The 14,309-nt window shown below is 33.8% G+C and overlaps 2 protein-coding genes across 2 annotated transcripts; one reads left to right on the top strand and one right to left on the bottom strand.

Moving 5' to 3' along the window:
- The first annotated feature begins 938 nt into the window (after nt 1-938).
- LOC105127856 (protein terminal ear1-like) lies at nt 939-3,553 on the top strand. The gene is made up of 4 exons (XM_011029310.1): nt 939-2,085; nt 2,312-2,431; nt 2,837-2,978; nt 3,053-3,553. The coding sequence occupies exons 1-4, from the start codon at nt 1,352-1,354 to the stop codon at nt 3,245-3,247; spliced, it is 1,191 nt and encodes a 396-aa protein (XP_011027612.1). The 5' UTR covers nt 939-1,351; the 3' UTR covers nt 3,248-3,553.
- A 3,877-nt stretch (nt 3,554-7,430) lies between these two features.
- Nucleotides 7,431-13,130, bottom strand: LOC105127921 (uncharacterized). Its single transcript, XM_011029400.1, has 9 exons — nt 13,002-13,130; nt 10,378-10,602; nt 10,154-10,277; nt 9,844-9,916; nt 9,172-9,267; nt 8,723-8,822; nt 8,495-8,620; nt 7,832-8,056; nt 7,431-7,746 (listed from the first exon to the last, which is right to left on the bottom strand). The coding sequence occupies exons 1-9, from the start codon at nt 13,068-13,070 to the stop codon at nt 7,579-7,581; spliced, it is 1,206 nt and encodes a 401-aa protein (XP_011027702.1). The 5' UTR covers nt 13,071-13,130; the 3' UTR covers nt 7,431-7,578.
- Nucleotides 13,131-14,309: the final 1,179 nt, after the last annotated feature.

Consider the following 14,309-nt stretch of genomic DNA (forward strand, 5'->3'; position numbering starts at 1 on the left):
TTTCAATGTAGCTCCTTAACTTGTTTGTTTTCTAGATTTAGTTATTATTTTTTAAATTATTATTTATTTTATATAAAATAAATAATAAAACTATATATTTTTTTAATTTTATTTTTTTATTTATCAAATTTAGTTTCTATTATTTTAATTATTTTTTATATGAGATAATTCTTAATTTTTTTTTACAATTTCATCTTCATTCCTATCAAATTTAATCATTATTTTTTTTAAAAAAAAAAAATTATTTAAATATTTTTTTTTATTCCTCACCATAAAATTGGCTATAAATTAAAATTCTTAATTGATATCAGGTAACAAATTATAAGTTTAGAAAATTAATCAAGTTTAAAAAGTTAATCCAAATGTTTTTATTTTTCTTTTTTTTTTCAAAACTTATATTTTTTAATTTTATTATTAAATATTTATTTATTTAGAGCTCGATCTTTATTGTATTTTTATTTAATTTTTATGAGCTATGTTAAGTTTTTTAGTTGTTGTTTTGGTTAAATTTAGCTTTTAAAAAATAAATTTTTGTTTTTTAATGTAATTTAATTTAAAATTATTTATTTATTTTTAAAAAAATTTAAATATAATTTTATTAAAAAAATTATTTTAACATATTTATAAATAAAAACACTTAAAAAAATTTACATAAATCACCGTAGAAAACATGCTAGTAATCTAAGTGGATGTCTTCTCCCGTCTCGAGTTTACCTCGAAAACTTCAAATTATTTAGTTTTTTTCTTCTTATATATTAATTTCGTACAGATTCAAGTTTTATGAAAAAATCAGTTTTCATTTCTTCACAGTACAATGTTGTCATAGGCAGCACCGAATAAAAAAATTAAGTCATATGTTGACAAAGCAGGTGACAATCTTGAAAAGAAAAAAGAACAATGGGAGAGCAGATCACTGACAGCAGAAGATTCACTATACATGCATGAGAGAGACTTTCGTTCTCATTTCACGCCGCCAAAGCTAAACTGAGTTTGTCCTTCAACTCAGGCTGCATTTAATGCACAGATAGAATAGCAGTCTCCAGTTTCAACTTTCATCATTTCATACCCTAGCAACCTACTCCTTTGCAGCACTTGTCCTCTCTCTTCCACTCTGCACTGCCTGCTTCACCATACATACTAATACGTATAAATAATCAACGTATATATACTCCACCTTGATCCTCAATTTTGTTATTTCTTTGCTTATCGATACCATCTTCAGTTATTTTTTAATCTAGTTTTGGCTCATATCCCGTCCCTGCCAATCAGCGGACACTGATACTCCATTAATTCATACCTCTCTCTTGTTTCTGACCTCTATATAATATCATTGTGGACATTCTGTTCTTAAATGGCTGTTAACGCACCAAACCCTAAACCTTTGAACCCTTCTGCTTCCCCTTACACGAGAGCCGAAGCGAGTGTGTCTCCGCCATATCTACCACCAAACAGTGGAATGATCGTGTTACCCTCAAAACTACCCCAGCTTTCACAAGAGATTTATGGCTCCCATCCACAACAGTTGCCATCTCAACTAGCGTGGGTGACTCGATCAGTGCCCCCCATGGTTCCTGGGTTCCTCGCCAATCCCTACCTCTCCGTGCAACACCAATTGACTCAAGCTTGGGTGTACCAAGAAGCCACTGCCTACTACAACATCTATAGGCAGCCTTTCACCGTGCCCTATCCACATATTTATTACAGTGACAGTGGGAACCAAGGAACATGCTGTACCCCCGGTGAGAATTTAAGAGAATCCGAGGCTGTGAAATTTGAGGAAAGAGTGAAATGTGAGGATAGCTATTCTGGGGTTTTGGGCAACGCGGAAAAGAGGGTTTTTGGTGGAGGTGCCAGGAGGTTTGTTGCACCTCCTCGGCTAAGGGCAAAGCGAAGAGAGGGTGGGGTTTTTTTGGGTGAGAAATTATGGGTGCCTAAGATTGAATCTAAGTTGTATGGGGAGAGTAGTGGTGATGATCAGGGGTTGAGTGCTAAGGAGGAGGACGGGGTTCTTTCCTGTAGTACCGATGAAGTTGTTTTAGCAGGAAAAACTACTTTAATGATCAAGAATATTCCAAATCAACTTGGGTAGGTTAATTTTCTCATCATGACTTCATTCTATAATTGTTTTCTTTCAATCTTCTGTGAAATTTAATTTATGTTTCTTGCTATATTGGGTATATGGCTGATTTTGATGTTTGTTATGGTTTTTAGAAATTACCTTAAAATGCGGGCACTAAATTTTTGGTGTTTATAAGATAGCAAGTTAGTAGCCATAATTCTTTTCTTCTTTTAATTTATGGCCATGGAGTAGAAGGCATGATTTACAGCGAATACTGGACGTGCACTGTTTGGGAGAGAATCAAAAGGCTATGCAGCGATTTGATCGTGTTAAATCAGAGTATGATTTTCTCTACCTGCCCATGGACTTTGTGTAAGTAACTTTTGCCTAGCACTTGTACATTTAAGCTTAGTTGACATTTCGCATGGATGTCTGGCCTTGCTGTTCCTCCTTTTCGTCTACAAGTCTGTTGGATGACATAATGGGGTATATAGAATCTCTCTCATGCTAGAGTGACTTAGCTTTTGTTTCTCATCTCCAATGTAACAGATAAGCCAAGCTGTTATCTAGGAGTTGACAAATCGTAAATTTTGCTATACCAGCTTCGACTTTAGCAATAGTTTTAACTGTTAAAAACTCTCTGGAACTTAGTGTAACCGCTTGTATCAGTCTCGTTCCATTTTATATAATTCAAGCATAATTCCTCAGTGTTGGTGTAAAATAGAAACTTTGTCCTGTCGAATATGTGAAACTTGTGAAATTTGATATACATTATAGGAGACGAGCAAATCTGGGTTATGCGTTCGTCAACTTCACTAATGCCGCTGGAGCCTTGAGATTTTGGAAAGCTTTCAATAAGTATAAGTGGGATGTCGGTGCGAACCGCAAGACATGTGAAATATCTTTGGCAACTATCCAGGTGAGTCTGGTTTCCTAATTTTTCTATACCTGGATAGAATTCATCGACCCTTTATAATGTTTCGTTCAATTCAGGGAAAAGATGCCCTCTGCAATCGCTACAAGAATTCTGTGTTTCCATGCCATACCAATGCCTATTTGCCTGTTGTTCTACTGCCTGCACGTGATGGGTGGAGGCAGACCGCACCTAGTATTGTTGGAAGGCGTGTAGACCCAGCCTTTCCATTGGAAAGAGGTTGTATCAGTCGGAGGAAATCCTTGAACAAGTAAAAGAAAGTCCTTGTTTCTTCAACCTTCTGATTTCTAGGAAATACTGTATGTTTCTCTGTGTGTTGTAGCTGAATGATTAGGATTTGGTTTCTCTGCTCCTCTCATGGACTTGGGATTATGGCTAGTCTATGCTAGTGGTGTCTAATAGTGTGGTGGTACGTTTTAGCTCGCCCGTGTTTTCATTTCCCCCCTAGGATTGCTGAAGATGGACGGTCAAAATCAATGGGTGAATTGGAAACACGAGCTTGGGATTTCGATGTGTTTGTTTCCAGAACAATCCTCTGTCATATATGTTGTCTGAAGTTTGCTTGATGTTTCAGTACCTTGTGGTTTTTTAGGTCCCTATGCTTTCCTTATCATCGCGTTTTAACCCTCACGAGTTCTTTGAAGTCTTGGAGCGTTGACTCAACGACAATTGCAATCTGATCAGATTTTGTGTGTTTTCATCTATTTTAAGTTTATTTTAAGTATGGTATTATAGGACAAGTTGTTTTTTAAGTGTTTTTCTTGAATTTTTTTTTTAAAAATTCATTTTATATTAGTTTCAAAATGTAAAAAATCTTCAAGGATAATTTTAAAATTATTTCTAGGTTTGTGGGTGTTTTTTCAATAATTGTCTAATATTGGACTTTAAACTTGTCTTGTAAGATATGACGAGGATGGATCTGGTATTAAAAAATCTGAAAAAAGGATAAAAAAAATTATTGAACTTTATTTTTTTGAAAAGAATTGTTGTTTTCGTGTATCATGTATATTTTTTATAAAGAACAAAATTATGTTTTTATCATATTTTAAAAATTAAAAATGGATATACTAAGTATTTGATTAAAATATTAAAATTTTCACAATAATATATTTGTTATTTATTGTGTTAAAATTCAGTTAATACTTATATATTTTGGGATAATAGAATTACATAGTAAATTATATCTTGAAGTATTTAGTTGTACTTCAATAAGGTAAAGATTTTTTTATGAAGGGATATATGGCTCGAATTTAGATGATATGAATTAATAGATTATTTAAAAAACAATTAATTAATAAAGAAATTTATCTTAGATAAATTGAAGCTGGTGTGTATTTTCTCGCACTTAGTTTTTTGACTTAGATTTTCTACCAGATTATTAGGTGATTAGGTGGTGATTTTAGAATTAGGATGCATTAGTTTTGGTGGGCCGCATCGTATATGTTCATGACATGTGTGGTTTGGGTTTAGAAACATCGATTATGAGAGTAAGGTTAAAATCCAACTAAGATGTTTAAAAATAAACTTGATATATAGAATATCCAATTAAGATGTTTTAAAATAAAATTAATATATTGAAGAAATGATAGATTTTTCAATATAAGTAATTTAAAATGTATCTTGTTGCTTAACATGAAAAGCAAGCTTAGATGATTGAGAAATGATAATATCTAACAAGTCAGGTGATCAATAAATATTATAACAACAGGTGGTAACAGGTGGTGCAGTAAACATTTTAGCAATACGTGGGTGTGATAGTATCAAGTGTTACTTGATAAGTTAAATCACCGGTGTCTAATTCTTGTAAAAAGTTATTTTGATGGATGAAGTCAATAATTTTATTTAAAAAATATAATAATGAAAATTGTAAAATCTTTTCTAGGATGATATAGAGAATGCATATCATTTTAAATATACATATATATTTTTTTTAAGGAAAGGGGGCTTAAAAGTTTTTAGTCTCACAGTACTCTCATAGTATAGAGATAAATATTTTTATATAAATATTAACAAAGAATATTAATAAGATAAAAAATGACGGGCCATTTAGAGGTATAAATTAAGTAAAACTCATTGTAAAACAAAAATTCCAATGGACAAGGTGCGAGGACACACACTGGGTTGATGCATGCAGCGCGGGCCTTGACACATTACACTTGTCTAAAGGCACTAGGCGTGCTCCCCAGGCCTAAGGGCTCAAAGTGCATTGCCTGAGCCCACTTATCGAGTGCACAACTCAGAAATATATATTTTTTTTAATAAAAAAAATCACCTAGGCATGCCATCATTAAAATGGTTTGAACCAACAACTTTATTTTTTAAAATACTAATAAATTTTGATTCATCACTATGTGATCACTAATTTGTCTATTTACACAAATTATTGGATTCATGTAATAATAATATATATGATTTAATTATATATAATCATGCATGTTATTAAATTTTTCAATTAAAAATTGGTTTTGATGTGTAAGGCCTCCTTTAGAAATGTGATTATATTATTTTTCAAAATATTTTTTATTTGAAAATATATTAAAATTATATATATTTTTTATTTTTTAAAAATTATTTTTAATATCAATACATCAAAATAATATGAAAATATTAAATATATATTAATTTAAAATAAATAAAAAAATTTAAATTTTTTTAAATACCTACCAATTATGATCAAAAAATAATTTTATAATATAAACTTGAAAAAACTAGAACCTTGATATTATATTAGACGATAACTTTAAAGTATTTTTAATGTCAGATATTTTATAAAAAATATTATTCTAATTTTCCAATAAATATTTCTTATAAAATACCTTAAACAAAACCAATCAATATAGAATATTTAGAGTTAATGAATTTTTATAAAGTATTTTATGGACACATACAATATCATTTAAATATTTCAGACACCATGAAACACCACCTTGGCCTCCAACACCACCCTGACACCACCAAATAATTCCATAATAACTATTACACCGCCGCCACCATCATTGCCTCCATTTTACCACCATCTGCACGACACACCCACCCTTATCCCATCACAACAATTACCACATTACATCATCATCATTTTAGTAATATCGTATCTTTCACTTTATTATTTATCAAATATTGTAAAATTGTTTTTATTCTTAAAATATTTTACATAATACAAAAGCTACCATTTATAATATTTTTTTATATGATGTAATCTAAGTGAATAATTTTTTTGATTAGGATAAAATTTAAACTTTCATTTTTATAATGGAGTGAAAAAAAAGTAGCGAATAATAATATAGTTGTCTGTCTCGAAGATTTTGTATTTGTTTTATATTTTGACTATATCCAGTAACCAATATCATATAAACTTGAAATGATAAATTTATTAACTTTATTAACTATAATTGGAATAAATGTAAAAATCTTTTTTTTATTCTCAACATTGAGAAGTTTACAAAGGAAATCAAAGAAGAGGAAAAAATGTGTTTTATTTGCGTGTCTAACATCCTGCACCACATCGTGTGCGCCCTAAAATTCCTTAAGTGCATTAAAATCATGACTATAAAATCAAAATAGCGATAAGATATCCCCTAAAAAAAAGACTTCTTTTTGATGAGTTCTATGTCATCAAACTTACACTTCAACTCTCAATAATTTAGAGAACATAAAAAATTACTTACTCAATTCAAATTCATATTCAAAGAAACACAAAAAGATAATTCTAATTCAACAAAAAAACAAAAAGTTAAATACAGAAAACTCTACATCAAATAGAAATACTTATTGGAGAAGAATATGCTGATGTAGGAAAATTTTGTGATTGAATTACTATTTGAAGTTGAGGTCCCACCAATATCTTGAGCATATTTACACAAGATTTCTCATAGAATTTGGGTGTCCAACAACGAAACATTACATGCATTTGTGTGGTTGTTTATCCCGATTGAAATTCTTGATCAGCAGGTAAAATCAAATCAAATGGTTTAAGAAGATATTTCTGAGTGTTGTGATCAAATGAGCACAGGTAAACAGCAAGGAGATATTTTCCTTGGAAAACCGAGCAAGGCAAAATATGAGTACCAAGGGTAAAAACATCTACCTAAATTACTACCGTGTATTTTTCACATGGAATCAACACAAAATTGACCCACAGACGAGCAGCTTTTTGGAGCTAGCAACCGTGCAAGAATGTAATAAAGTTCTGGGAATGTATTTGCCATCATTCACTAGGCTTTTCAAAACCTTTCTATATTTTCTACTCCGAGCACGTGTGCAACATCACGTGTAGCTCAGTTCTCAAAGTTTACAGAATTTAGATATATGCTCACAATTTCCACAAGGATCAAATCATTTATATTTTGAAGGACCCAGGATTACTGACTATAAGAATTAATTTGCATGTCAAAAGAATGATGAAGCACAAGTACCATACCATTCAGAACATCAAAATTGAGTGGAAAATTCGAATCATGCCAAAACACTTCCATAGATCAGAGACTCAATCTGATTACCTAAAGAACATCAGTAATACAAATTGATTCACACAAAATTCAATTCACAGATGACAAACAACTAGATAAGATAAACACAACCTGATTCACTAACGAGGTGCTTTCTTCTTTCCTGGAATAGAAACCCTCTTCCCCTTCAAAGTTCGGCAATTGTTCTTTGTGCGCTGCCCCCTGCATGGCAAACCCTGAATATGCCTTACCCCTCTATAACACTGAATCTCCTTCAACCTCCTTATATTGAGGGCATTAAACCGTCTCTGCGGCATGCAAAATCAAATTGCTTAGGTATAAACGCTGCACTTAAATATAAAAAAAGATCAGACATATGCAAAAAAGGATTACCAAATCTCCTTCAATCATGTACTTGGAAACTTCATCACGAAGAGTAATGAGCTCATCCTCCGATAAGTCCTTGGTGATTTTGTTTTCCATGGTGAGATCAGAAAGGATTTGGCGAGCTATAGAGCGGCCAATTCCATGAATGTACTGAAGAGAATATTCGACTCGCTTGTTATTTGGAATCTCCACTCCTCCAACACGGGCACATCGGATGCTTAGACTGCCAGCCTAAATATAACAGGAGGAAAACAAAGCAGCACACAGAGCACAATGCATGATCTCCCATTTAAACATAACAGGAGGAAAGGAAAAAACTGCTTTTAGTTCTTCGATTTTTCATTACACAGCTTGCAAGGAGAAAAAAGAAAAAAAAGAAAAAGCATCCCAATTGAGATTTAGTTGACCACTACCATAACCAGAGGAGTAAAGTATCGAATTACATAATTACAACATGGATTTGAAGTTATATTTCTTCAATATGAATGACCTGCCAGATCTATGACTGGTTAACGACAATTACTTGACCCACCCAAATTCATACGAGTCTAATTTAACTGACATGAGAAAGAAAAATGTAAAAAAAATTAATCATTTCCCTTTCTCACATAATTCTCTAATTTTCCAGGAGAAAAAAAGAAATAAGAAGAAGAAAAATGGAAGGGTTACCTTGGGAGGGTTTGAAATAGGAAGAGAGATGGAGTTGGAGAGACAAGTACTTTTTAGTCCGTTGCATATCGCAGAGAGAGAGGGTACCACAGGCATTGCCAGTGTTTGCGCCATTTTCTTTTCCGTCTATCACGAGTTTATTTTCCTGCAGTTTCTAGTAACGTGCGAACAGAGCGTTGTGAGCTCCAGGGGCTGCTCAATTGCTTTATCCTCTTAACAGGGAATAACGAGCGCAGCCTTAGAGGTAGAACAATCGTTGTTACTCTTACTCGCGTCATCAAGGGCCAATTTGGATAACATATTTCTCGGCCCACATCTCAAAGTCGAGCTGGCCCAAAGAAAAATTCATTATGTTCTAAGTAACTTAGGCCAGCCCAAGGTAAATGGTTACAAAGCAAAGACATTACATAAATTCTTTTATGGTAATTTTCGAACCAGTTTTTTTGCAATTACATTATTTCAAGTTTCAGTTGGGACTACCATCTGCACCATAATGCAGCATTCATGAAAAAGAAGATTTCTCACCATTTTTCATCCTATTAAGATCCAAGATGGTAATATAAAGACCCACTCACTGCCTAACGAAATTGCCAATTCCACCGAGTCGTTCTCCCAGAATAGCACATCGCTCTCAACGAAACTCTTTAAGATTTTGCAAATAGCCATATATCATTTGCCTCAGCTTCTGCATTGGTTTTGCAAGGATTGCTAGGATTATAACCATTAGTAATTCAGTATAGTGACCATCATCTATCAAGTTGTTCAGATGAAACCTGCTCCAAATAACAGAAGGTAAATATTTTCTAATTCCATTTATTCTCCCGAGCACTTCGAGGTCCAGACTCGTCATCGAATCTGCAAGCCCTTAACATCCGAGTACACTATTTTCCTGAACTAAAAACAAGTTCTTTATAAGCCAATCTTGTGCTTGGGGGGGGGTGTTGGTGGGGGTGTGGGGCGGGGGACCAAAAATTGATGGGTGCAAATCCTATCACAGAATGCAGCAGTCCTGAGGTGGCTGCTTACTGTTTTTCTATCCCAAACCGGGCACAATACAACACCAGGAGCATCCCAACCTTACAGGCTGCCACTTCATTCCAGCATAAATGATCACAATTGCTATGAGCAACCAAATTCGCTCCCTTTAATTATGATAATTTCTGAAAATCCAAAATCTATCCCAAAACTCACTTTGGCAGGAGACAATACTGATAGAAGGCTGCCAGACAGGAAATCACGGGTAAGAAACCAAAGATACGCTAACTCAAAACAAGAATACTAGTCACTGCTGGAACTACAATCTAGTAAACTCATCAAAATTCAGTTATCGCATATTCTCTTGTGTGGATCATTTGGCTTGATTTCTTTCTTGATGTTTCCGAATCCGCTCAGCAACTTCCTGAGACCCATACTTTTGGTGTTCTGAGCAATAACAGAAAAGAAAACACAATAATTAATAAAGAAACCATATAAACATGACACCATGAACATCTCCAAAGATAGTAAGTTTGGTTGACTCAAAATACTTTTAGACTTGGCACTCCAGTCTCATTCCATATGCAAGACATGTCACAATTCAGTAATTCATCAATAATAGAGAATAAACAAAAGCCACTATGCTCACAGGAGGCTTTCATTCCAGGAATAGAAACCACTTACCCTTTCTGGTCCGTGCATTGGTTGAAGTGCGCTGTCCTCTGCATGGCAACCCTTCAACATGCCTATATCCTCTGTAGCACTCGATGTCTACCAATCTCTGTACATCAGCTTTAACACGTCGCGCCTAAAAGATTCAAAATTGGATAAGTTAAAAAGGAACTTTTTTGGCAGATAGAGTCACAAGAGTTTGAGGAAAGAGAAAATAGAGCAGGCAGAAAGTTTACCAGATCTGGTCCAGTCAGGTACTTGGAGACTTCTTCTCTAAGAGAGTTGAGTTCTATTCCAGTCAAATCCTTGGTAGGTTTGTTCACCAAGCTTAATTCACAAAGTATTTGATGAGCTCTTTTGCGGCCAATTCCATGAATGTATTGAAGAGCAACCTCCAATTTCTTGTCATTAGGAATCTCAGTGTTACCAACACGGAGACCTTGCACGCGTTGGCAACGGAACTGCAAAATGGAGTAATTATTGACACCAACATCCAAAACAATCTCTGCTTGACTTGAGAAAAAAAAAAATTAAGATTAAGAAGTCTCAGTTTTTTGTGTAACTTAATCCGTTTGAGACACCAAAAAAACAGAATCTCCATTAAAAATGAGTACACTCCATCTTTTTAGATAGGGTAACTGTTATGTGGAAAATCATATGTATATATATAAAAAATTATCAATTTGCTACCATATTTTTACGAAGAGAAGAATGAATGGCATCACACCATTTGTTTGTTCTTTATACTGAACCTAAGCAAACCTCCATAGGTCTTGTGAAAAAACTAGTTCAGATCAACCTTTACCATATATCAAAATCACTATACTTACCTGATTCGCATTTCAAACTACCTCTCAAGCTTCTATAATTTGTTATGCGAGGACATTTGTAGTAAAATAAGAGGTCATAGAAGAAATAAAACACATACAATGCTTTGTTTGCTGCAGTAAAAGTGAATCCATTCACACTTTCCGGGTTTTAGACTCAATTTTTTTAGATTATTCAGAGTTCCAGCAAAGCAACAAAGAATAAAACTACAATAAACAGAGAAACACAAATAAAGAGAGCTTCACATAATGGAAACTAAAACCAAAAACATAATATACAAAACAAAATAATCAAAGATTAAGTAATAAATTCTAGTTCTGGTTAACATCCTAGACTATCTCAACCAGCCAATATAGTTTGTTTACCTTTTTAGTTGATGAATCAATGTTTGGTAGTTTATAGACACTAGCATGGAAGCATTGGACAACTAGTTTAACAAGGTTATTTCACAAGCAAACTTTTACTTTTTCATTGGTTTAAGGAACACTAACGACTTTACAGACCTGTTTAAGTATCACAAGAAACCAATTTTAAAAGAGCAGCCTCTACATTCATAAGAACAGGTCACCATGACCAAGCCCCTGTTGATGATTACGGTGCATCTTCTAGATTGAGCTATCACACATTCATTTTCTCGGACAATGTAAAACTGGGTGGTTGACAGGTGCAGGTTTAAATAAGCAACCAAATTCAGACGAGTGAAAAAATTGCATGCCACTTTAAAGCCATGCTCTAAGCATTACTCAATGGAGAACATAACAGTTGCTGTTTGCGCCCACTACCAGAAAGAGAAAGCTAAGGACTTGACATCACTTCCTTTCCTGGGATTATTATGCTATGTTGTTTTTCTTAAGAGCAAAGTAAGTAAATTATTTCTTAGTACCACCAACCCTGAAATTCAGGCTTAGAGGGAAGTTCAAGGAAAATGAACTGCCTTTACAGTATGAAATGGAAACAAACAAGAAGTTGTTGAAGTCCTTTTTCAACAAAACACAACTTATATGAATTGCCTTAAACGTCCATGAAGCATTCTACCAGACTGCAAGACAATGAACATTGATACAGCTAATGAAAAGCCCAATGGCACACTGCTCAATTTGTCATAATGTTAGGACATAATTTTATTTACAAATTTTCTGGCATTACCATTGAATTGTCTTAACCACATTTAGAAGCAAGAGTATACGAAAACAAATCACAGATCGCTTTATCATTTCACAATACATTGCATTGATTATTAAGCATCTCAGATTATGACCCTATTCTTTAAAACTTGTTTCTTGGAGAGGCAAATGCACAATAGAATACATCAATGACGCCAAATCAAAGGTTCACCTCATTTGAATAACAGGAAGAATAAAAAGAATCTATACTGGATTGAACAGAACTTCTAGGAGAGCAAACACAAATGTCAGAGCTCAATAGCACAACAATGCACACTCGATGACCTGCGCTAGACCTCAAAGCAGACCATACCGGAGTAGTTAAACATTAAAAAGATTGCAGAAACTTGACAATGACATATATCACCTTCTAAAATGCATATCATATACTGCAAAAATGCAGAGGTTTGAACTTAAATGCTCCGTCACATGGACAAGTTAGCATGCCCATATCGATGCAGTATTATAGACATCCTGATTTTTTTCTGGATTGTAGAAAATAGCCCATAAATATAGTTCAGTGAATTTTGTTTTTATTTCGATTAAAATCAAAGCCTGTAAAGACAGCTTCAAGCAACTATGCATGTAACCCCTCTTTAGCCAGACCTTTCTGTTTCTACAAGGGTCATTTGTTTCTCTTTTAAACCAACCATTTCTCTATTATCACTTGTAGGCAGCCGATGGAAAAAGGAAACACTTTAAATTTAACTTATATTGATGAATCATAAGCTATGAAATGAAAAATAAAAATGTTAAGAACCCAATCCATTCGATAAACCCTAGTGACCCCCGTCCTTACACCCCAAATCAACAAATTAGTGAATCTAAAGCAGTCGTGTGATAAATAGGCAAGTGTTTGTTAAACTCACTGTTGCATTTTGAAGAAGACTTTGATTGACTTCAGTTAGCAATCGAACTGATCCACGCAGGCCAAGCATGTTTCGTACACGGGAAGAACACCACCGGGAGCGAGGCGTAGGCAGAAGAGAAGATATTGAAACAGGGTCTAAGGAGATATATGGGCTTTTATGCACTGGATCTTGGGCTTGAACCTGGGACCGCATTCGTTCAACCCCATATCACAAGATTTTTTTCCCCCGTTTTATGAAGAGAACGGCCTTTCGGATAGGTTTTCTTATTTATTACATAATAAATAAATAAATTAAATAAGTTTCGGTTATTATCATCATAATCGAGAAATCAATAAAATCGCTCCAGTTTAATCCGGTCTATTTTTATTTAAAATTTAAATATTATTTTTTATTTTAAATGAATTATTATTAATGTGTTCAAAAAATATTTTTAAAAAAATTTAAATTTGTTTAAATTAATATATTTTTAAATTATTTTAATATATTAATTTTAAAAATAATTTTTAAAAATTAAAAAAATATTATTAATATTTTTTATTTTAAAAAATAACCACTAATACAGTACTATAATCTACTCTCATAAACTGGATCCATTACTAATTTATTACCTTACACAAACAAAGGCGAGCTCCATGTATTAAAAAAAAACGTTTTTTTTTCCCATCACAATTCTATCATTTTATTACTATGTTTGTTTGTTTTTTTTTTTTTGCCTTTTTGGTTTTTTTCCCATCAACACCACCAAGGCTAAACAGAACAAAGAAACCCATAAAATGCCATTCTTTCTGTGCCTTCCCGTCTCCGCCTCTACATGCCTTTTAACCCATACATCATTCCTATGCTCGCAATCCACTCCGGCATTGCCGCTGCTATGGCTTTGGTGAAGCCACAACACTCTACACCTCTTCCTCTAACCGGTTTTTCCAGCGAGGTCTTTACGCAAAAACAATTCGAGGCTTTGATGGACATAGGACGATTGATGTGGAGTTGCCTTTCATCAAAAAGGTTATTTCTTCATTTTTCAGCTTTGAATTAACATTCTTGTATTTCTGCACCCGGCCGTAGCAATAAGTGTGCTATTTGTGGGTGGCGCTTTTATTGTTGCTGGGATTTTAGGTGTTATTGAGATCTCGAGTCTGATGTGTGGTTGTGTATTTGTTGCTCATTGAACCAGTCGGGTTGTGGGTTTGAACTTAAGATAATGGTGATGACTTTTTTAGCTTATGCTCTCGTCACTCTTTTTATTTGCTGGCTGCACACACACTGAATGGTGGGGGGGGGGGGGGGGTGTTGGGGGGGGTTATA

This window comes from Populus euphratica, unplaced genomic scaffold (genome assembly GCF_000495115.2).
Source record: "Populus euphratica unplaced genomic scaffold, PopEup_1.0 scaffold93.1, whole genome shotgun sequence".
Taxonomy (NCBI): domain Eukaryota; kingdom Viridiplantae; phylum Streptophyta; class Magnoliopsida; order Malpighiales; family Salicaceae; genus Populus; species Populus euphratica.